The sequence below is a fragment of the Artibeus jamaicensis genome, unplaced genomic scaffold (assembly GCF_021234435.1).
Source record: "Artibeus jamaicensis isolate MK-2021 breed Jamaican fruit bat unplaced genomic scaffold, CSHL_Jam_final contig_196, whole genome shotgun sequence".
NCBI classification, from domain to species: domain Eukaryota; kingdom Metazoa; phylum Chordata; class Mammalia; order Chiroptera; family Phyllostomidae; genus Artibeus; species Artibeus jamaicensis.
Window position 1 is genome coordinate 5,126,266 of NW_026521401.1, and position 23,867 is coordinate 5,150,132.

Below are 23,867 nucleotides of genomic sequence, written 5' to 3' on the forward strand. Positions count from 1 at the left end.
TGGCAAGACAAATGACTAAAATAAAATTGTTTACTATTTACTATTACCTGGATGTAGCCTAAAGGCTCACACTTCTGCTCTTTTGCTTTTATGAATGTCTGAGCCTATCAGAACCCCATCATTGCCTGGGCTGATCAAGCCAGATGCCCTCTTTATTGCATTTGCATCTCTGTACTTATGTTTGGTCATCTCTTCAAATTTAATTCCTTGGTATTAAATCCAGAAAAGAGAAAGGATTTACCCAAAGTGACATAACAAAAATAATGAACATTTACATAGTGATTTCCAAGTGATGTCACAATTGAAGTGCGTAAAGTATTATAAGCACTTTATATGTGTAAAGTGTGTAAAATTCTCACTATACCTAATGAGATAGCTATTATTACTATGCTTTATCTATAGATGAGAAAACAGAGGCACAGAAAAGTTAGGTAGCTTGATCAAAGACACACATGCAGTAATCAAGCCAGGTTTATTCTTACGTCATACTGTAATGGCAAGTTGGTGACAGGGCTGAAATGAGAATAACTTCTAATTTCCAGTCCTGAGCACTTCTTTAAAATTAATTATTTGTGTGATTGTTTCACAACTTACACTCTAGCATGAGGGCAGGAGACTATGTCTTGCAGGTCCAGAGTGCCTAGAAGGGATGACAGCATATAATAGGTGCTCAACAACTGTTTATTGGATGGGCTATTCCACCATGGGAGGGATGGGGGAATAGATAAATATTAAAACAAAAGTACAACAAACAAATAAGCAAGAGCAACAGCCTGCAGGTCTCACATCTCCACTAAATCACCAAAACCCCACAGCACTTCACCCCACCCTTCAGCCTAGCCTTTCGCGAAGGAAGACCCTTCACCCATTTTCGGCACGTCCCTCGTCCAGCCCTGGCTTTGCGCTCCTTCCTCCCAGCCACCAGGTGCCCCCAGGCCTCAGGCTCCTCAGCTGTCAGAGCTTCATCCCCTTTCCCTCTTACCGCTGCTTCCTGCCCCCGGAATCCCGGCCCTGACCTCCGGAGCCCAGGCGCCCCAGGTTTCCCGGTTCGCTTGGTCAGGTAACAATGTGGCCCATAACTGCCCGCTCGGGCTGCCGTGCTGCGCTTTGGTCGCAGTTAACGTGGCCTGTCCCGCCCGCTGGTGGGTAAAGAGGCCGGAAAAAGACCTAGCTTCTGAGGGGAGTGGGCCTCACTCTGCCTTTGGGCGCGGGAGTACTTTCTGTGTCCGGCCAGGTCGCCACAGCGATCTTGGTTCGCCTAGTGGTCCGGTTCAGGTGTGCCGGGGCCGGGCGTGGCCCGCAGTTGGTAGGCCGGACCCGGGAAGATGTGGTCGCCGCGCGCAGCGCCCTGGTAGCTGCTCGCTTCTGCCACTCCTGCTCGTAGGCCCGGAGCTAGGTGTGCCGGCTCAGCGCTAGTGAGGAGGCAGGAGCCGTGAAATTCTGAGCTGGAATAGCCAGTTAAGTATTCCTCATTCTTTCACCCAAGATAAAAAGCTGAATCCCTGAGAGATGGAGTGACTTTTCCCAAGGTCACAGAGTTGTGTCTGCCTTTTACAGCTGTCTGTTCTTTTATTTTAGTATTTGTAAAAGGTCTACTGTTTCTTCTGCTCTGCCAAGGAATTAGGATTCAGAGAAGAGGATTGTAAGAGTACTAATCAGTATATCCGAATGAGCTGATCTGCATTACTGGTGGGTGACCCTGGCGTTTAAAAGGAAATTAGGAGAGTGTGATTTTCACTCAGGGTACATGGTGAAAATATTTTGCAGGGTTCTTACTCTTGGCCTAAATGTTTTACAAAATTTAACTCAGAACTGGACTGAATTATAGGCTTATTTTTTCTCTCTTTTAAAAAATTTCAGTTACATTCGACATTCATTATCATTATATTAGTTTCAGATGTGCAGCACGATAGTTAGATAGTAATATAACTTACAAAGTGCTCCCCCCGGCATATGACTCTAGTACCCATTTGGCACCATACATAATAATAACAATATTATAAACTGTATTCCCTATGCTATACTTTACATCCCTGTGACCATTTCCTAACTACCAATTTGTGCTTCTTAATCCCTTTACTTTTCTCACTCAGCCTCCACATGGCCTCCCTCTCACAGGGCAACCATCAGTTTGCTCTCTGTACCCATGAGTCAGTTTCTGTTTTGTTTGTTCATTTATTTTGCTCTTTAGTTTCCACATGTAAGTGAAATTGTATGGTATTTCAATTCTGTTTTTTTTTTCTTTTCTCTCTTCCTTTTAAAAAAACTTATTTATTATTTTTTAAACTGAGGCTCAAGAGGTTAAAGATTTGCCCACACACTCTTATTGGCTAGGTAAGGACAGGGAAAGAGTTAGAACTCAGGTCTATGAATGACACCTACTGTTTTCTTGAATAGAAATCTGATTTCTGATGAAAGTTGTTTCAAAATTTGACCTTCCTAAAGCTTTCTCTGGATAGCATTCTTGGGAGTGGCTTGTATAGTGAAGTGTGTTGGTCCACAAATACTATTTCACTTGTCAGAGTAGGATTCAGCAATAGGTGTAACCATGAAGAAAATTCCTGCTGAGATGAAATGAATATCTGAATGTTTTTGACTTTTTAACTTCTATTTCTAATAGAGAAGCTAATGATATTAATAAAATGTTGGTTATTTTTAGATTTTTGTCCTGTGTGACTAATGACTCAGTTATAGTCTGATATCTTTATCACCAGTAAAAATTCAAAAGTGTAGTTTTCTGTTTCATTTTTAATTAAATAATTATCTTAAAGACATTTTTATATTTCAACAAAAACTTTCCCCTTGTACAATACCTCAAAATCCTGCTTCCCCCTTTGTCATTCTTTGAGTTGAATTTCAGAACTGAATAGAACTAGAATTTTTAAAATTTATTTAATTATGGTTCAAGTACAGTTTTCTGTCTTTTACTCCCATCCAAGCCCACCCCCACAGTGCTCCCCACCTCCCTCCCATTTCCACCCCTGTTAGTTTTTGTCCATTTGTCCTTTATATTTGTTCCTGTGAATCCTTCCCCTTTTCCCCTGAAATTCCCTCCCCTCTCCCTTCTGGTCTCTGTCAGCCTGTTCTGTATTTCAGTGTTTTTGGTTATGTTTTGCTTGCTTGTTTGTTTTGTTGTTTAGGTTCCTGTTAAAGGTGAGATCATATGGTATTTATCTTTCACCACCTGGCTTATTTCACTCAGCATAATGCTTTCCAGTTCTATCCATGCTGTTGCCGGGGGTAGGAGCTCCTTCTTTCTTTCTGCTGCATAGAATTCCATTGTGTAAATGTACCATGGTTTTTTGATCCATTCATTTACTGATGGGCACCTAGATTGCTTCCATCTCTTGGCTATTGTAAATTGTGCTGCTATGAACATTGGTGTGCATAGGTTCTTTTGGATTGGTGTTTCAGGGTTCTTAGGATATAATCCTAGCAGTGGAATTGCTGGGTCAAAAGGCATATTCATTTTTAGTTTTCTTAGAATATTCCATACTGTTTTCCATAGTGGACTGGTTATACCAGTCTGCAATCCCATCAACAGTGAACTAGGGTTCCCTTTTCCCCACAACATTTGTTGTTTGTTGCTTTGTTTATGATGGCCATTCTGACCAGTGTAAAGTGGTATCTCATTGTGGTTTTAATTTGCATCTCTCTGATACTGAGCATCTTTTTATGTGTCTCTGGATCCCCTGTATGTCCTCCTTGGAGAAGTATCTGTTCAGGTCCTTTGTCCACTTTTTAATTGGGTTGTTTGTCTTCTTAGAGTTGAGTCATGTAAGTTCTTTGTATATTTTGGAGATTAAACTCTTGTTTGAGGTATCATTGGCAAATATGTTTCCCCATAGAGTTGGTTCTCTTTTTATTTTAATACTGTTTTCTTTAGCCATGCAGAAGCTTTGTATTTTGATGAGATCCCATCATCAAATGGGATGATGAGATCCCATTTTCTCCAAAAATGGGAGAAAATGTTTATTCTTTCCTTCATTTCCCTCGCTCTAGGGGACATATCAGTAAAAATGTTGCTGTGTGAAATATCTGAGATTTTCTTGCCATTGTTCTCCTCTAGGACTTTAATGGTGTCACTGCTTATATTTAAGTCTTTTATCCACCTTGAATTTATTTTGGTGTATGGTGTAAGTTGGTGCTCAAGTTTCATTTTTTTGCATGTTTCTGTCCCAACACCTTTTGTTGAAGAGGCTGTTTTTACTCCATTTTATGTTACTGCCCCCTTTGTCAAATATAAATTGCCTGTAGAGACTTGGGTTTATTTCTGGGATGTCTGTTTTCTTCCATTGGTCTATGCGCCTGTACCAGGCTGTTTTGATTACAGTGACCTTGTAATACAGTTTGTTATCAGATATTGTGATCCCTCCTACTTTGTTCTTCTTTCTCAGAATTGCAGCTGCTATTTGGGGTTGTTTATGGTTCCATATGAATTTTTGAAGTGTTTGTGAAATATGTCATTGGTACTTTAATAAGTATTGCATTAAACCTGTAAATTGCTTTGGGTAGTATGGCCATTTTGATGATGTTAATTCTTCCAATCCATGAACACGGTATGTTTTCATTAGTTTGTGTCTTCCTTGATTCCTTTCTTCAGTTTTATGTAGTTTTCTATATACAAGACTTTTACCTCCTTGGTTAGCTTTATTCCCAGATATTTTATTTTTGTTTTGCTATATTGAATGGGATTTTTTTCTTGATTTTTGCTTCTGCTGTTTCATTGTTAGTATACAAAAATGCTTTTGATTTCTGGATATTGACTTTGTATCCTGCTGTTTTACCAAATTCATTTATTAGGTCGAGCAGTTTTTGGGTATTGTGTATAGGATTTTCCATGTACATTATCATGTCATCTGCAAACAATGACAGTTTTCCTTTTCTTGTCTGATTACTGTGGCTAAAACTTCCAATACTGTATTGAATGGAATTGGTGAAAGTGGACAACCTTGTCTTGTTCCTGATCTTAGTGGAAAAGATTTTCATTTTTGCCCGTTGAGTATAATGTTGGCTGTAGGTCTCTCATATATGGCCTTTATTATGTTGAGGAATGCTCCCTCTATTCCCACTTTGCTGAGTGTTTTTATCATAAATGGGTGTTGTACCTTATCAAAAACTTTTTCCACATCTATTGATATGATCATGTGACTTTTGTCTTTGCTTTTGTTTATGTGATGTATTACATTTACTGATTTGCGAATATTGAACCATCCTTGCATCCCTGGGATGAATCCCACTTGGTCATGGTGTATGATCTTTTTAATGTATAGTTGGATGCGTTTTGCCAATATTTTGTTGAGGATTTTAGCGTCTATGTTCATCAGTGACATTGGCCTAAAGTTTTCTTTCTTTCTTGTGTCTTTATCTGGTTTTGGAATTAGGATGATGCTGGCTTCATAAAAAGAGTTTGGGAGTCTTCCATCATTTTGGAATTTTTGGAATAGTCTGTGAAGAATAGGGGCTAGCTCTTCCTTAAATGCTTTGTAGAATTCTCCTGTGAAATGATCTGGTCCAGGGCTTTTGTGTGACAGGAGTTTTTTGATTACTGCTTCAATTTCATCTGCTGTTATTAGTCTGTTCAGGCTTTCTGCTTCTTCTTCATTGAGTTTTGGAAGATTATATTTTTCTAGAAATTTGTCAATTTCACCTAGGTTTTCAAATTTCTTGGCATACAGTTCTTCATAGTTGTTTCTTACAATCCTTTCTATTTCTGTGGTGTCAGTTGTTCTCTCCTCTTTCATTTCTGATTGTGTTTATTTGTGTCCTCTGTCTTCTTTTCTTGATGAGCCTACTTAAAGGCTTGTCAGTTTTGTTTATCTTTTCAAAGACCGACTCCTGGATTCATTGATCCTTAGAATTGTGCTTTTCATGTCTATGTCATTTAATTCTGCTCTGATCTTGGTTATTTCCTTCCTTCTACTTGCTCTGAGCTGCTTTGTTGTTTTTTCTCGAGCTTTTGTAGGCATAGGGTTAGGTTGTTTGTTTGAAATGTTTCTATTTTTTTTATGTAGACTTGTATTGCTATGAATGTCCCTCTCAGGACTGCCTTTGCTGTGTCCCATAATTTTTGGGTTGTTGTGAGTTCATTTTCATTTGTTTCCAGAAACTTTTTGATTTCTTCCCTAATTTCATTCTTGACCTATTCATTGTTTAATGGCATGCCATTTAATCTCCATGATTTTGAGTGTTTTGGGGTTTTTTTTTTTAGAGTTGATTTTAGTTTCAGTCCCTCGTGGGCAGAGAAAATGCTTGGTATGATTTTATTTTTTTTGAATTTGTTGAGGCTTCTTTTGTGTCCTATCGTGTGGTCTATTTTTGAAAATGTTCCATGTGCATTTGAAAAAAATATGTATTTAGCTTCTTTGGGATGAAAGGCTTTATATATATCAATTAAGTCCATTTCATTTAGGGTGTTGTTTAATGCTGCAATATGTTTGTTGATATTTTGTTTGGAAGGTTTGTCCATCTTTGACAGTGCGGTGTTAAAATTCCCTAGTATAATTGTGTTGCTGTCAATATCTTTCTTGAAGTCCTCTAAGATTTTCTTGATATATTTGGGTGCTCCTATATTGGGTGCACATATACTTATGATGTTTATGCCTTCTTGGTGGATTCTTCCCTTGAGTATTATGAAGTGACCTTCTAGGCCTCTCTTTATGGCCCTTTTTTTTAAGTCTATTTTGTCTGATATGAGTATTGCTACCCTGGCTTTTTAAAAATTTTTATTTGATTTTTTTGATTATGCCATTACAGTTGTTCTATTCCCCCCTTCATTCCCCTCCATCTTGCACCCCCCCACCCCTACCATTCCCCCCTTTGCTTTATGACCACGTGTCTCAAGTTCTTTAGATTCTATATTTCCAATACTATTCTTGCCCTCCCCCCTTATCTATTTTCTACCTACCGTCTATGCTACTTATTTTCTGTACCTTCTCCCCCCTTCTCCTCTTCCCACTCCCCTGTTGATAACCCTCCATGAGATCTTCATTTTTGTTTCTGTTCCTAATCTAGCTGTTCTCTTAGTTTGCTTTTGTTTTAGGTGTGGTTGTTAATAACTGTGAGTTTGCTGTCCTTTCACTGTTCATCTTTTTTCCCAGATAAGAAAGTCCCTTTAACATTTCTTAGATAAGTCCCTTTAACATTTTATATAATAAGGGCTTGGTGATGATGAACTCCTTGAATTTGATCTTATCTGAGAAGCACTTTATCTGCCCTTCCATTCTAAATGAAAGCTTTGCTGGATAGAGTAATCTTGGTTGTAGGTCTTTGGATTTCATGACTTAGAATACCTCTTTCCAGCCCCTTCTTGCCTGTAAGGTCTCTTTTGAGAAATCAGCTGAGAGTCTGATGAGAACTCCTTTGTAGGTGACTGTCTCCTTATCTTTCTTGCTGCTTGTAGGATTCTGTCCTTCATTTTAATCTTGGCTAATGTAACGATGATGTGCCTTGGTGTGTTTCTTCTTGGGTCCAACTTCTTTGGGACTCCCTGAGCTTCCTGGATTTCCTGGAAGTCTATTTCCTTTGCCAGATTGGGGAAGTTCTCCTTTATTATTTGTTCAAATAAGTTTTCCACTCATGGCTGTTTCTCTTCCCCTTCTGGTACCCTATAATTTGGATGTTGGAATGTTTAAAGATGTCCTGAAGGTTCCTAAGCCTCTCCTCAGTTTTTTGAATTCTTGTTTCTTCATCCTTTTCTGTTTGGTCATTTTTTTCCTCCTTCTGGTCCACTCCTTTGACTAGAGTCCCAGTTTCCTTTCCATTACTATTGGTTTCCTGTGCATTTCCCTTCATTTTAATTAGTTTAGCCTTCATATGTTCCTCTAATTTGTGACTAAAATCAACCAGTTCTGTGAGCATCCTGATCACCAGTGTTTTGAACTGTGCATCTGAAAGTTTTGCTATTTCTTCATCGCTTAGAGTTATGGGCTCTGGGGCTTTGAGTTCTTCTTGAGCCATTTTTGGTCTGTTCTTGCCTGTTAAGTATGAGGAGAGGAGTCTTAGGTGTTCACCAGGGCGGGCCTGCCCAGGTCACTGGGTAGTGAGGCTGTATGTGGGGGTAGGGTCAGAGAGGTACAATAGTGGTCCCCTCTGCTGCTTCTCGCCGCTGGGGCCTTCGAGGTCTGTCTCACTGCTCGCTCCTTCACTGGTTTATCTGCGCACGAATGTGTGAATGTGGCCAGCCTGCCACCTTTCACCCTCACTGGGTCCACACATCGCTCACTGGGTCTGCCCGTTGCAACTGCAGGCCTGGGATCCTCCAATGGCTGCTTGTCTGTGCGCCTGAGTCCCTTGGCACACCTGAGACCAACTGACTGAGTTTTCCTGTGCAACCCCGTTCTGCCAGCTGCTGGCTTCGCCCCTCTTACCAGTCCGGCTGATGAATTCATTGTTATCAGACTTCAGAAAAGTTCAATTTTCTGTGTTTTGGCTGTGTTTTCTGTTGCTAAAATTTTGTTATCTTTAAACTTGGTTGTGTGAGAAGGTACAGTGCTTCCACCTATGCCTCCATCTTGGCAGAAGTCCTACCCTGGCTTTTTTTTCCTGTCCATTTGCTTGGAAAACTTGTTTCTAGCCCTTCACTTTTAGTCTGTGATGGTCTTTTGTCCTGAGGTGGGTCTCTTGTAGGCAGCATATGTGTGGGTCATGCTTTCTTATCCATTCAGCTATTCTATGACTTTTGATTAGAGCATTTAATCCATTTATGTTTAAGATTATTATTGATAGGTACTTATTCACTGCCATTTTTGTACCTGTGTTCCTCTCTGTCTCTCTCTTTTCCTTCCTTTCCTTATAGCAGTTTTTTTTAGCATCTCTTGCAGAGCTGGTTTGGTGGAGGCATATTCTTTTAGACTTCCTTTGTCTTTGAAGCTCTTTATTTGGCTTTCTATCTTGATTGAGAGCCTTGCTGGGTAAAGTAGCCTTGGTTTCAGGCCTCTGGTTATCAATATTTGGAATATTTCTTGCCATTCTCTTCTTGCTTGGAGTGTTTCCATTGAGAAATCAGTAGCTAACCTTATTGGTTAGCTTATTGGGGCTTCATTGTATGTTATTTCCTTTTTGTCTCTTGCTGCCTTTAAGATTCTTTCTTTATTTTGAAATTTTGCCATTTTAATGATGATGTGTCTTGAAGTGGGCCTGTTTGGGTTCCTCTAGATTGGGACTCTCTGTGATTCCTGGATTTGTGTGACTTTTTCTCTCATCAAATTAGGGAAGTTTTCCCTCATTACTTTTTCAAATAGGTTTTCTATCCCTTGTTCTTCTCCTCCTCCTTCTGGTATCCCTATTATTCAGATATTATTACATTGCATATTGTCTTGCATTTCTCTTAATCCCTCTCCATTCTTTCTAAGCCTCTTTTCCTTTTCTTGCTCTTTCTGGGTGTTTTTTTTTACTTTGTCCTCCAACTCAACTGATCCGATCTTCTCCTTCATCGATCCTGCTTTTAATTCCTTCTACTGTGTTCTTTAGTTCAGAAATTGTATTCTTCATTTTCTCTTGGCCCTTGATGATAGTTTCTATTTCCTTTTTCATGTTGATATTGTCTGCAGTGAGTTCATTGTAGTTCTCCTGTAGTTTCTGGCAGCTCATTGTGAGCTCTTTGAATTTCCTGATAACCAGTGCTTTGAATTCAATATCTAATAGTTCACTTGCCTCTGTTTCATCTAACATTCTATCTGAGGCTTCCTCCTTTCCTTTCGTTTTGGGATTGTTTCTTTGTCTTCCCATTGTTTGTGAGACTCTTCTTGTTAGCTTCAGCTTCTTAAATTGATTTGTTCTGGCTTCTTGCGTTTATGGTGTGAACTTCTGTAGTATAATACCTATGAGCTTTGGTGGTATAGTCTCCTTGATTTCTCAAGTTCACTTGTCTTGGGCTGTCACTTAAGTTGGCTCTGTGTTTGTCTTTTGGTTTGGTAGTTTTGGGTCTTTCTTTTGTGGGTCCTTTCCACCAGGTGGTTAACTGATAGTCCCTCTCCCCACCACCTGTTTTAATTTGTTGTATTGGTGAGGGAAGGTTGTGTTGAAGCCAGTGTGTGCAAGGTTTTGAGGATTTTCTTTTGCTCTTGTTCAATTGTTTGTACTGGGTAGGTTTCTCCACTATTTAGTTTTATTTCGAGATAGGTCTTGGATTGAGGTTTGTGTGGTTTCTATTTCCTCTTTCACCTTCTTCTGTTGTTATCTGTTGGTGGTTTGATTGTTGTTGGATTTCCTTTCCAGTGGGTCTCCTGGTGTTCCTCGCTTCTACCTCCTCTTTTTGTGTGTGTGGTCAGTTGGAGAAGGAGGCAAAATGGTTTATGACAGCAGGAGAGTATTTTATGATTTTTACAGTCACAGCCGGTAGAGAAGAGATAGGAGATCTTTAGGCTATGTATAGTGTTAACTGTAATCTTCAACCCAACTAGTCAATTTTAAGAAAGGATGGACAGAAGATAAGACTCTTGTTGGGGAAGGAAGGCTTGTGAGTTGGATCTAGAAAGCAGTGAGGTTGTGGGAGGTCAGATTCTGAGGTAAGGTGAGAGTAAAGGATAGTAAAAAGAATAGTAAATAGGTGTAGTGTATGAGCAAATAGAGTTAACCACTACAGTAATAGAGTTCAGGAAACTGTGAAGTGGGCTAAGATCCGGGAGGTGCTTTTGTGAAGTATTTACAGTTGTATAAAACAGCTATTATTTTCAATAATATCAGAACAACAATCATATGACAGACTCTATGTGATCTGGATAACAGGAATAGAGGGTATAGAACTTTGAGTAGTATGCTAAATAAACACAAGTGACGTGAAATATAGAAAATTACCAATACACTATGGAGGAGAGAACAGGTGAAACCTGTCAAATCATACAATATACCCAGCCAAGACAAAGAATCCTATACAGAAAGAGGAGGAATAAAAAGATACTATTAAAATATAAAAGATGTGAGAATAATGAAAAAATAATAATACAAATATGCAGCAACTTGTGGCCTCTCTGCTATAGCAAAGTGAAATTTGTTTCTCTGTCTATACTGTTGGAATACCCCCTTTTGGGTCCAGCTCTGGTCTTTTCGCAATTCCAAGTTGTTTGTGTCACTTATGAGGAAACGAAAAAAAAAAAAAAAGGCAGGAGAAGGGGAAAGGTAGGAAAAGAAGCAATAAGTTTGGAAAGAAAGGAAGAAGGAATAAAACAAGAAAGAAGAAAAGAGAGGAAAAAGATATTGAAAGATAAAACAATAATAAAATATTAAAGGCAAAAGATTACTTAAAAAGAAAAGAAAGTAAAAACATCTCTTGTGGGTTTCAAACTTGCCAAACAGGTTTTTCTGGTCTCATTGGCTGCAGCAGGCTGAGGGGTGATTGGTTTGGTATTTCTGCAAGGGCTCTCTCAAGAGCTAATCTGGCACCTCTCCCCAGCACCCCATGAAGGGGATCTAGGTCCTCTTCATAGCACTCTTTCCCCCAGGGGTCATCACTGTGGGCTGTGTGGGGGCGCATGCACGTCGGCCAGGCTGCCTGGGTCCTGCGGGTTCTGATACAGACCCTTTCCAGTTCTGTAGGAGAAAGCAAGGTCGTCCGCCCAACCTCGGGATAGCTACCAGGTTGGGTGGGGAGCAGGCCAGGTGGCTGTCACAGGAGAATTTTTCAGTTTACTTTCAAAAAAATTTCTCTTTAAGAAAGCCTGACACTCAGCACAGCCCAATCCCCCAGCCAGACTGGTGACTATCAGAGCCCGACAGTGTGCCTCTTAATTCTACCATGATGGCAAACACAGACTCTGTGGTTGATCACGGCACAGCACGGCTCTTTGTCCTTATTACCCTCTCTGCACCCTCAAGCAAACAGGTCTCTCCTGGTGTTTCCCAAACTTTCTTGGCCAGGGAGGGAGGGAGATGATTACTCGGCTCTCTCCCAAGGACCCCAAGGACCCCGCGGCAGGCCTGGGGCTCCCAAAGAGTCTGCGGTAGACCTGCTGGGCGCTGGTCGCAGGCTGAAACTGCTGCCGCTCCTGCGTCCACTCCTGTCTCTGCTCTGGACCCTGAGACCCTACTGTCCTGCAGCTGTCTCCTTACCATCTGGCTTTTAGTGTCTGCTACAATTTCTGGTCTCTTATTTTCATATATGCTGGGGAACTGTTGGCTATTTGTGCTGTTTCTCTGTAGATCAGCCAGGATTTTCTCCCATGTGTACAGGGGAAATGGAATCCGCTCCATCCTACTCCATCACCATCTTCTCCCTCTCAGAACTAGAATTTTTTCCCTTCCCAAATATCTGAACTCTTTTTAATTCTGTATTTAGGTTTACCTCAAGTTTTGATTTTGACTGATAAACTCATAACCCAAATCCAAACTTCAGTTTAATATCAGCTTAAAAACATACTAAACTGCCCTGTATCATATGAGCTCTAGCAGAGACTACAATTGGTGGTGGTGTATTTTCATGACAGCTTCTTACTGGGATTTGTGAAATGTGAACACAATATCTAATACATGCATTATGTTAAATATTACATATACTACTTGCATAGCATTGTTGAGGGTCAGTCATCACTGGGAGGTTATTATTGACATTTACTTATAACAATGTATTATATTAGACAGTCTACTAACTCAGAATGTAATTCCTGGTTTTTAGGTTACAGCATTTACCCGTTGCCAACATGTTATCTCTGAGGAATATGGAGTCAGAAATATAGCCACACAACTAGAAGAGTCTTGGCTGTATAGATAAAGAAGCACTACTTCAATGAAGGCAATATTTTTGTACTATTCTATAGTAGAGATGAAAATTATACATAAATGAACCCAATACTGTTTTCATAGGGTAAATCCTTTTTTTTGTTGTTTTTGTTTCAGTCTTTTCATCATACGATGGCATTAGCTCTGTGTCTGCAGGTGCTAGGCAGCCTGGGGGGCTGGCTCTCCCTCTACATTTCTTTCTGCTGTGTGAATAAACACCGAAGCTATGAGTGGAGCTGCCGGCTGGTTACATTTGCCCATGGAGTCCTCTCTATAAGTCTCTCAGCTTATATTGGCTTCATTGATGGCCCTTGGCCTTTTACCTACCCAGGTAGGTGGGAGACAGAGGATTTTTCTCTAAGGGATTTATAATTTGGGGATAGTCTTAGAAGGATAGGAGTTTTTCAGAGAATTTGTCACACAATTTCAATCAAAGAATATTGAACAGTTATTATAATTTGTATTGATAGTCTTCATTCATTGTTAACTCTGATGCTGTTTATGTCACCTATTGTTTCTGCTTTTCATAACTCTACCTTTAAAACAAAATTTAAATGCTTCTTATAATGTAATCAGTAAAAATGTACAAAACGTAAAGCCAATATCAATATTTTCCACCACCTCCAAACAGACAAATGAACTGTATAATATGTACTTTTTGGTTACCTGCAATTTTTACTTGATTGTATATTCAAAGGATATCATCTTTTCATGTTGATGTATGTAGATCTTCCTTTTTCTTTTTAATTATTAAATAATATTGTGTTGTATTATATGTATTTACCATCATTTATTTAACCAATGCCTCATTATTTGGGGCAGTGATGATAATTTTTCTAAAACACCTGCTAGATATACAAGTGATACTTTCTTAGGATACAAAAATTGAATCCCCCTGTGTCAGTTTGCTGGGGCTGCCATAACAAAATACAACAGACTGGGTAGCTTAAACAACAGAACTTTTTAAACAGTTTTGGAGGCTAGAAATCAAGGTGTTGTCTGGTTTGGTTTCTTCTGAGACTTCACCACTTTGCTTGGTTAGCTGCCTTTCTTACTGTGTCCTTATATGGTCTTCCCTTTTATTGTATGCTTCTATCCTAATCTCCTTGTTTTATAAGGACACCAATCACATTGGATTAGGGCCCACCACAATGACCCAATTTTAAATTAATTACTTCCTTAAAGGCCCTATATCCAAATACAGTCACATTCTGAGGTACTCAGGGTTATGTCTTCAATATATGAATTTTGTGCTGACATAGTTCAGTCCATAAGACCCCCTAGAGTAAGATTTTTAAAAAATACCTTAGATTCTTTTCTAAAAAATTTTCTTAGATGTTTAGAGGGAAACTTCAAACTGATATAAAGGCAACTTTTAAGTTGCCTTTAAACATGTCAGACCCTTGTACCCTATGTTCTTGGATCTGTAACACACTAATTTCTGGAGTTCTTTCCAAAGTCCACTTTTAAGATGGGTTAGGGTTACCAATGTCCAGTCATTTAATTCAGTAAATTACAAAATTAATCTGACATTCAAAACAGAAAACTAAAAGCTTTGGAAATAGATTTTTAGCTGTTAAAAGAAAAAAGAGAAAGAAACTTGTAGGAGTTTAATTGAAAGAACAAAATAATTCGATTTTACGTTGCTACATAGAGAGGGTACTAAAATCATGGTTGGTGCTCAAATCACTTATTGAAATCTGATTCATCAGAACAGCATATTCTGGGACCCGTAACATTGTTTGGTTTGGTAAAGACTGTGCAGAATTTTAGATTTAGTCTTTCTTTGGTTGTCATTAAAAAAGCATGTGATTGCCAATGTTTCTTATTTCAATGCTTTAAAAAAGGTTTCAGCCTTGGCTGGTGTGGCTTAGTGGATTGAGTGTCAACCTATAAATCAAAGGGTCGCCAGTCTAGGGCACATACCTGGGTTACAGCCCAGACGCCCAGTAGGACACACGCAAGAGGCAATCACACATTGATGTTTCTCTTCCTTTCTTTTTCCCTCCCTTGACCTCTCTAAAAATAAATAAATAAAATCTTTAAAAAAAAAGATTTGAGAGACAATAACATAGGATCCCTGTGTAAGGCAGCACCATCCCTAGTCACTCAATTTGTTTCTGTTTTGGTTTATTTCAGGCTCACCCAATACACCTCTCCAAGTGTATGTTCTGTGTGTCACCTTGGGCTACTTCATCTTTGACTTGGGCTGGTGCATCTACTTCCAGTCTGAGGGTTCCCTGATGTTGGCTCACCACATATTAAGTATCTGGGGTATCATCTTGGTCCTGGTGCTTGGAGAGTCAGGCACAGAGGTCAATGCAGTCCTCTTTGGAAGTGAGATTACAAACCCCTTGCTACAGATACGCTGGTTTCTTCGTGAAACAGGCTACTACCACAGTTTCATTGGAGATGTGGTGGACTTCCTCTTTGTGGCTCTGTTCACTGGAGTGAGGATTGGCTTAGGAGCTCACCTCCTTTTCTGTGAAATAGTTTCACCCAAGCCCAAGTGGTTTATGAAGGCTGGGGGGATAGCCATGTACACTGTGTCCTGGTGTTTTATGTTAAGCATCTGGCGCTTTGCATGGAGGAAAAGCATCAAGAAGTACCATGCCTGGAGAAGCAGGTGGAGTGTAAACCAGCAACTGAAACATAATAGATATCTCAAGACACACTAGTTAGGGTTTACTCCAGTTAATGGATTGGGTAAAGTTAGCTATGGGAACCAGGTTGGAAATGTGGCTGTTATGGAATCATGCTTATCTAATAAACTTAGGTATCAAAAAAGATCTAAATTTGCTGGTCAGTTTTCAAATGGAGCACATACCAGTATTAAAAGACTAACTTCTAAAGTGGTACAGCTGTAGAAAGTGAAATTAATCAGTGGTAGTTTGAGTAAATCAGAACTGCATTCCTTTTAGTTTGTGGTGACTCTGGGTCCTGTTGTCTCTAGGATGCTTGCTGTTGGATACATTCCCTTTTAGTCCTCTATTTTTTCATTTCTCTGGAAATGGTACCACTATCTACGGATAAAATATTATGACAAAGCCCATATATGAAAGACAAAAATTTTTGTGTGTGAAGATTTTTCTCTTATCTCACCTAGGAAAAGCAAGAATATAAGTTTAGAACGAGGTTTGAAATACAGAATTCCTGGGTTCTTACAGAATTTTGCTACTCACATGCCCAATCATTGCGGGAGGTCACTTACTTTTACCCTTTGCCTCAGTGTAAATCCTGTTGTGAATGAAATACCCCATTGTATATTTCATAGAGACATTATGTAGTACCTCATTAATGGAGATCTTTAATGTAGGGCTTTTATGAAAAAGTAAAGCATTATTTATATCTTTGCTGTTTTTTATTCAGATCAATGGTTATTGATTAGCTTTGTTGGTCGAGCAAGTGTATAGGGCTATTGAAGTCAAGACTGAAGGTCAGTGCAGTATTAACCTTATGCAAGTTCTTGAAAATAGTTGACAGTGGCCACACATAGTGGAGTGGTTGGAAGCACGTATTCATAGTTCAACCAGGCAAAGCAACTTTAAAGTCATGTTAACAGTGGATTTTTTTTTTTTTTTGCCTTTTAAAATGTTTTATTACAAATGTTTATTGTAACCTGAAGTAGCAAATGATAGGAAAATACATTTTATCCCATCTAGATATCACTTCTTTGGGTAATCCTCCCCAATGCATTTATTTTATTTTTTATTGTTTAGTTACAGTTGTCCCACCTTCCCCATTGGTCTCCCCTGCCCCATTCCCATGCCCAGTCAATCTCCCCCATTGTCTATGCCCATGAGTCCTCTATTTGTGTCCTTGGCTTGCCCCTTCCCTTTCTTTCTCCCCTTATCTCCCTCCCTTCTGGTCTCTGTCAGTTTGTTCCTTGTTCCCATGCCTCTGGTTCTTTTTTGCTTGTTTGTATCGAATCTTTTAAAAATGACTGTCATTTGGTTAAAGAGTTTTACTGGACATGGAAGTAATCTGATAGTAGTATCTCCATATCTTTTCCTTATGATCAGTATCCCTAAAATGCTGGATAGTTTCTTGCTAAAAACATTGTGGTCAAAGTAGGATGCTGGGGAATGCTGATTTTCATAAAAGTCTAGCAAAAAAGAGTAGCTTGGCACATGAGCTCTAAAAAAAAAAGAAAGAAAAAAAAGAATGAATAAAATAAAAAAATGCTGGCTCTTAAATTTTGGCACAGTTCAACTTCTTCCATACCAGACAAATGAATAGGCTTAATTTGGTACTAATTTTCTCCTTACTCCTCAGAAGTGAAGAGACCGGGGATTGCAGATCTTTGTTTTCTGGTACTCTCATATCAATATATATAGTCTATTGAATTTTGAGAAACCTAAAGAATGATAGGGGAAACAGAATCCCTCATTTTAGCCTTTCTTGATGTTGTAGATAATAACTATGAAGGAACCTCTCTGATGAATATTACCAGCAGTTAAGATGCTGAGTTGTCACATCACTAGTAAATGAGGGCTAATTAACAGATAAAACGAAGTACTCATTTGCAGTTGGATTACTATGTGATAATTAACACTGCTCAAGAGAACTTATATTTCAATGACTTTTACTGTTTTATAAAAATAAACAACTTTTTATCAATCCAGAGTTTGCCTTTATATCTTTGTTGTGGTTTTGCCAAAAGGTTAAAAAAATAAGTTGGCCTATAGAAATGTTGAACCATGTTTATACTTACCAGTAAAATATCTTACCTGCTGCTCATCAACAACCATTCCTAATATTCTTTAGTTTTTGTAACAGAAATCTACATACTAGAAATAGTTTGGCAAAAGAGAAAGAACTCAGTATCTTTCTTATTTTGCCCAAGTTGGGTAGTTGCCTTGAAAATGATGTTGAATGGACTCCATGAAAACAGGGGCTTTGGCTCTCTTCAAAACTGTACCTCCAATGCCTAGAACAGTGTTAGACACCTAGGAGGTGCTCAAGAAGCATGTTGAAAGAATGGATGAGGGTTGAGAATGTGACTTTCTGAAGGGATTATATAGATGGAACCTTCAGGACAGTCTAGGGTTACCAACACCTGTAAGGAAGCTTTCAGGACATTTTTACCATTAGAAATTTGTGGGCAAATATAGAGATTTTCATTATTTAAAAAAATGGTTCTGGAATGAGTAACAACTGGCTTAATTAAATCCTTTGCCTACCATTTTTCTGAAACTTGCCCACAGCTAGAACTCTGTTTAACTTTGGAAAACTCTTAAAGGCAGTTTGCCAAGAAGTTTTGTATGCAAGGAAAAGAAGGTGAGCCTGGAAACTTTCCCAGTTTGTTTTATTCCCGAAGCTCAAGTAGTGAGGAATTTTTGAAGGGAAGAAAGGAACTCTCAAAACCCATGATTTGATGAGTCATTGGGTCCAATTAGCTTGATACCTAGACTGCAAAATTATTAAGACAGGGTATGAATACATTTTATATGAATAATAAAGATACAAGTTTGGGAATAAGGTTTGCATTTTGGTCACTGTATATACATGGATGGAACCCTTTCCAGTTGTATGTAGAAAATAAGCAATTAAAAAGTGTCTTCAGGACAGAATTGTCATGCTAGGGTACACCAGCAGGTGGCAATGTGTCCTGGTCTGATCATTAGGAAAGTGACTTGGAACCTTAATTCCCTTCTATTCTTTTCCAAAATAAACATTACAAAATTAGCTAGCTGTGCCCCGAATTTAAAAAAAAAAAATCAGGTAATAGTTATCTTTGGTGTTTGTTCATCTTTTCCTTTTTTTTTTTTTTTAACCCTTCTAACATCGGCTTTAGTTCATACTCTATTCAGGGATACGATCTTTTCATGAATTGTTGGCGACTGACTTTTAGAAACAGCATTTTTAAGAAATAATTGTTTCCCTCTCCACATCAACTGTTACTAGATTTGTTTTGCCACTTGGATTTTCACAAAAAGGTTGTGGTCCCATACCCATCAGCACAGGTTTAAACGCCAAAGTCTGAAAAAAATGTGGATAAAAGTATAGCTGCTTCAGATATTTGCAGAGGGAATTAAGAAACTATAGTGTATGTGGTACTTAAATAGTTACCATATCTAATTATGCAATTATGAAACTAGATGGATATCTAAATCAAGCCGGTAAGGAGGGGGGAGAGGAAAATCCGGAACTTTTTGCGAACTCTTGAGAGAGAACTGTACTGTTATTTACCGGATAAATATTCTTTATTCTCTACTCCCATTTACTTCCACAGCAAGCTTGTTAAGTCGCTGGGGAAAGCACCATGCTTTCTTAATTTGGCAAATAACACATTTCCTTTTTCCAAAGCAATATTTTTACCAAGAAATCCTGGCTCCAATTCCCAACTTTCTTTCTCCCCACCCCCTCCAACCACCGCCCTCCAACCCTTGCCCGAAGCCAAGACTTGGGCACAGAGGGGTGAGACCAGCAGATGCCTCAAGTGAGTCGCCAAGGCCAAAGCTTCTCTTTGCTGGGGTTTCCTTCAGAATAAAGGATGTCCAAGCACCCGGACTTGAGGTCATTTCCACTGGTCAAAAGCAGTCTGTATTATCAGAGTAAGGAGAACAATTACATTCCATTAATAAAAACACAAGTTTGTAGGACTACAGCCGCTCATCCTGAAATTCCCAGTATACGAGGAGTGCTCATTGGCAGTCTCTGGTTAAAGCTAAACTAAAAAATACAGGTCTCTGACATTCCCAGGGCCTTGTGGGCGATGGCGGGTTGATGGTGGGGCTCCCAGATGGGACAATTCCCACAACCCTCTGCCCACAAACAACATCCTTGAGAACGGGTCCACGCTGAGAAAAGACCAGAACCGCAGCTCAAGCCAGATCGGTATCGGCTTCACCAGGAGAGCCTATGGCTCTCCTGGCAGAGGGATCCGGGTGAGGCGTCTTCCCGAGGTCTGAGGGAAGGATTCCAAAAAGCAACCGGGAGGGGACAAACTGGCTATCGCCAGTAGAGGCTACTACTGAACCGAAGCCTGTTAGCGCCCCGGTGACTGTCGCCCCTCATCCACACCGTCCTAAGACCCCCACTGCTGCAGGCTCCGCGCGCGCCCCCTCCCCTCCCCCCCCCCAGCAAGCTCCCTCGAGGGCCTCGGGACCTAGTAAGCCTGGCCTTCGAACAGAGTTTCCGGTGCTGCCGCTGGGCCCGATGGGAACCTCCCACCTCTCGCGAGAATCGCTGCCTACAGGCTTGACTAGGAGGAGCCGTAGCCACTACTGCAGACTGCGGAAGTTTCCAAACGGTGTTTAGTAGACTGCAGCGCTGACCGGCCAGGTTCTTGTCACTACTTGGTGCAAGGCTCCCTATTCCCAGAATCCCCGCTAGTCCCAGAGTACGAAGCCTGGTGGGGGTGACAAGGAAGACTACAGGAATCTCCTGGCCTGCGGACATGGAGCCGCGTGATCCTGGCGCAGCACAACCCGAGAAGCGGCGGAGGCTACGGCCACGAGTGCCCGCCAGCCCCAGATAGAGGAGGCGAGAGGGCCAGGTTCTGTGGCAGCGGGAACTGGCAGGCCCTCAAGACCCCAGAGGAGGAGCTACGCCAAACCCGGAGCTGATCCTGTTCTAACTCCACAGGGATTCCTGGGCCCACTTCCCTGCGGCTGTCCCACTGCCTCCGTGAGGAAGTTTTCTCCTGGAGCTTTCTTGAGGATTTATCTCTATCTGTAGAACTTGGCTTCTGGCAGGCCTCCTCAGTTTGTTTTGAGAGATAACTTGTTTTGCTTCAACCCGAATCCCCTTTCCCGGACCCCTTTTAACCGGATGTTCTAGATGACTGAATGGAGTTTTGAGTTGGACTTTTTTGCCCCTTCCGGAGTCGGGCCTGGTCCCAGAGCTTTGTGGGTAGGGTGGAGGTGTTACTGTAAAATGCAAGTTGGATGAAAGGAGGACCTTTTGCCAAGGGCCCCGATGAGTGGCACGCAGTCTACTATCACCGACAGGTTTGTACGAACCTACGCTTATTCTTCCTGGATTTGTCCCAACCCAGCAGAAAACTCTGTGATTGCCTTTGACTAGTGAAGTTGACAGGAAAAGGAGAAAGGGTTGTTCAGGAGCTCTGCAATTAAGCCTAGGGTTGCTTCCAAGTTACTTGGTTGATTGAATTTGGAAATGTAGTTTTTTTCTGGAGAGAAACTTAACCTCCAGATTCTCAGAGAAGGGGTGGATAAAACCATGATGTGTCTGGAGCGTGCATTAGGATTCTGTACTTGTCCAGGAACTAGAGGAAGGTAATTTTGGGTGAAGGTCGGTGCCCAAAATTAGTTGGGTATTGGTATATCATCACTTTTACTCCTGTCTTGTAGTTCTGTAGACACTCCAGAAATTTCTATTTGGAGATACTGCTGCATAATGATTTATGAACTTGATCTCTTCTAAGTGTTGTCCTGCACAGTGTTTACCTAATAATTTTCCAGAATGTTGAAGTTACTAGTAAATCACAGACTTTTGCTGGGAGCAGTATCAAGGGGCTTGAAAAAAGTGAGGGAAAAATTATGGGTCTTGATTTTAATGAATGCATTTTAAGTATTTCATCTTCCAGAAACATTAGTGCTTAAGGGATACAAATCCCAAGGGAATTTGGTAGTACAAGCATGGCAAGTGAATTTGTTCTGTGAGACCTTTATAGTACTTATCTACATTGCCTGGTGGTGTTTGGTGAATTGAGCTAGATCATTTGAGATTCAAGTGGAGTTCCCTTACTCTTAATTGTTATTCTTTTGAATATTAGTTTAAGTGATAAAAGCACATTTTTTACTACAGTTTATTTCTCAATTTAATTATGACATTGTTCCATTGTACCAGATTTCAGCTTGTTTTTTTTTTCAGTCAACCTTCAAACTATTACATCATTTGAAAAAAAGAACAAAAACTCAATTAGGCGCCCAAAGAAAGAAAGCTCTTTGATGAAAAGTGGAACAATAGTGCTCCTGCAGAAAATAGTTGAATTTCCTAATAGTAGTTTCACCTAAATTGTAAGACTCATTTGTTGATTTTAAAAGGATCAAATTCTGTTATCATACCATAACCGCCACTCCAGAAACAGAACTTCCTCTTCCTGTTTATGCTTTCCAGTGTCAAGTGTCAACAGTCACTTGACTGTTTACCTGAAAAGATACCATTAAATACTTAAACTATATTAATTTTCTGTTTGTGTATTTAAAATACATTTTAGTTTTCAGTGAAATGAAGTAATTTTCAGTGTTTTTGGGATTACACTTAGCATGAGTAGGAACAATGCTTATCTTGATTTCTAGTTGTCCTTATTCCTTTTCTTTTCAAGGTATTTTGCTTTTGAGAAATCACTTTCATGGGTGTGTGGGTAGTTATTACACTGGTTTTTTCAGTTCTTTCCCACTCTGGAACCTGTAGACAAGAAGTCTTACAAGAAGGTATTGTAATGTTGCTAGTTTTCATTGTGATAATAGGGGTGTTTAATTTTGTAGAAACAGAATTTAGAGTCATCAACTCATTCCACTCATACCTACAAGCCCACAAGTAATGCCCTTTCTTCCTTTTTGCTTCTCAGAGATTTCCTTACTCTTTTCATTATCTTGGAAATAAAATCTTGGGATTTGTGTTCTTTTTATAAGTTAGAGGAAATATAAATACACAGTAAGCATGTAGTGAACAAATGCCTGTTCTTTGCCAGGCACTGTGCTAGGCCCAAAGGATTAAATGATAAGGATTAAGTATAAGATGAATCTGCAAATTGGTTTGGGTATTAATATCCTTGAATTGGTTCAAGTGCTGCCTGATTTTACATATTTTTTAACAAAAAAACTTAAAAGTCAATTTAATAAGCACTGTGTAGATAGTATGGATATCTGTTTCTTATAAATTTACCAGTAGTTTTTTTAATAAGAATTACTCATACATGACCATTACTTTTTCTTTAAACATATTCTATAAATATCAAGCATCCATTTGCCCTTTAGAAAAGTAATTGTCTCTGATTTGAATATATGTTAGGGTAAAAAATACTGGTTTATTATGATTTCTGTGCCAGGATGCCTTAACTTAGCCCTGTCTCCTTTATCCTTATTTCTCACTAAGTGCAGTGTACTGGAGATATATTTTGCTGATTCTAGAATCGTTGGCAAACTAACGGTTTGCCAATGTAGCTTTTTAAAGATACTTGGAAGTTGGAAGTACAGTTATGTGGTCTGGCTTTGTTTTGTAGAGTGTGCAGACCCACTAGACCAGCTGTCTGAATTAAAGTTCTTTCATTGTGGTACTTCTGACTACAGGGTCTGTCTGTCCTTAGTTGAAATCACGCTAGCTGGTTTTGGGCGTTGTTCTGTTCTGCAGTTTGTGGCAGGGGACACGTGGCTGAACAAGATAAGGTTTTTTATTCTTGTGTTACGGACATGCTGGGGCTGGGATGAAATTCAGCTATGTTTAGGCTCTGATTAGTCACTTCGGATACTCAGAACTAATTTTGAAGTAAAATTAGCACATTCATTTATTCTCTTTCCTCCTTTTTATCTACTCCCCAAACCTCTCCCACCTTCTTTTTAAAAGGCATAGGCATCAATTAAAAACCCAAATATGTTTATGGTAGCTACTTTTTTTTATTTAGTATATCTGAACAGCTTAAAAAAGTATATATATAAGCAGCTTACCTTCCACTCTCCTGCTTTGTAGTGCCTGTGAGACCTGTGGACTATAGTTTTCAATTTTTAGAATCATCACTCAAAAAGTGGTAGAAATAGCTGATTGCTGCTTTTCAGTTTGCATTTATTACTGCATACAGGCCTAAAATATTTGTTTCCAGTGCTTCTAGATTCCTGTCTTCTGTTCCTGAGAGTTTAGGGGTCCTCTGGCAATTGGAATTTCTTCTGAGAAATAGAAAAGAATGATTTTTCATTGGATTCAGTAAATGATTTCAGGCTAGATTCTAGAACACTGATTTTTTTAGGGACAATACAGGAGGGATTTTGTTATAAGAGCTCTTACTTGAAATAAATGGACTTTTGTCTTGTCTTGAACTTGGATTTTTTTTTGTTTGATTTATGAGTAAACAGGTTTCTAATGCATTGGCATTTTCTTAGCACTGAGTTCATCAACTTTAAACTTGTTTAACAAGTAAACTTTAAAAGTGAATATGGGAACCTGTGACTTTATATGCATAGACTCAT

At 39.5% G+C, this 23,867-nt stretch overlaps 2 protein-coding genes across 9 annotated transcripts in view; both read left to right on the forward strand.

The window, feature by feature from the left end:
- Positions 1 to 929: 929 nt before the first annotated feature.
- On the forward strand, positions 930 to 17,338 carry TLCD5 (TLC domain containing 5). Of its 4 annotated transcripts, none has more exons than XM_053673057.1 (5): positions 930 to 1,060; positions 1,579 to 1,689; positions 12,611 to 12,727; positions 12,832 to 13,045; positions 14,854 to 17,338. In XM_053673057.1, the coding sequence occupies exons 3-5, from the start codon at positions 12,722 to 12,724 to the stop codon at positions 15,390 to 15,392; spliced, it is 759 nt and encodes a 252-aa protein (XP_053529032.1). In that variant the 5' UTR covers positions 930 to 1,060; positions 1,579 to 1,689; positions 12,611 to 12,721; the 3' UTR covers positions 15,393 to 17,338. The 4 variants fall into 4 exon arrangements, with proteins under 4 accessions (XP_053529032.1, XP_053529037.1, XP_053529030.1 ...); XM_053673062.1 differs by having other exon boundaries at positions 1,618 to 1,689; XM_053673060.1 differs by lacking the exon at positions 930 to 1,060 and adding an exon at positions 1,069 to 1,457.
- A 2,568-nt stretch (positions 17,339 to 19,906) lies between these two features.
- ARHGEF12 (Rho guanine nucleotide exchange factor 12) overlaps positions 19,907 to 23,867 on the forward strand; it is a 247,618-nt gene continuing 243,657 nt past the window's right edge. For 3 of the 5 annotated variants that reach the window (XM_037153636.2, XM_053672626.1, XM_037153638.2), the window contains exon 1: positions 19,907 to 20,669. In XM_037153636.2, coding sequence (XP_037009531.2) covers positions 20,638 to 20,669 — 32 coding nt within the window. In that variant the 5' untranslated portion in view covers positions 19,907 to 20,637. The remainder of the gene's footprint in view (positions 20,670 to 23,867) is intronic. The other 2 variants (XM_037153637.2, XM_037153639.2) reach the window with 1 other exon arrangement.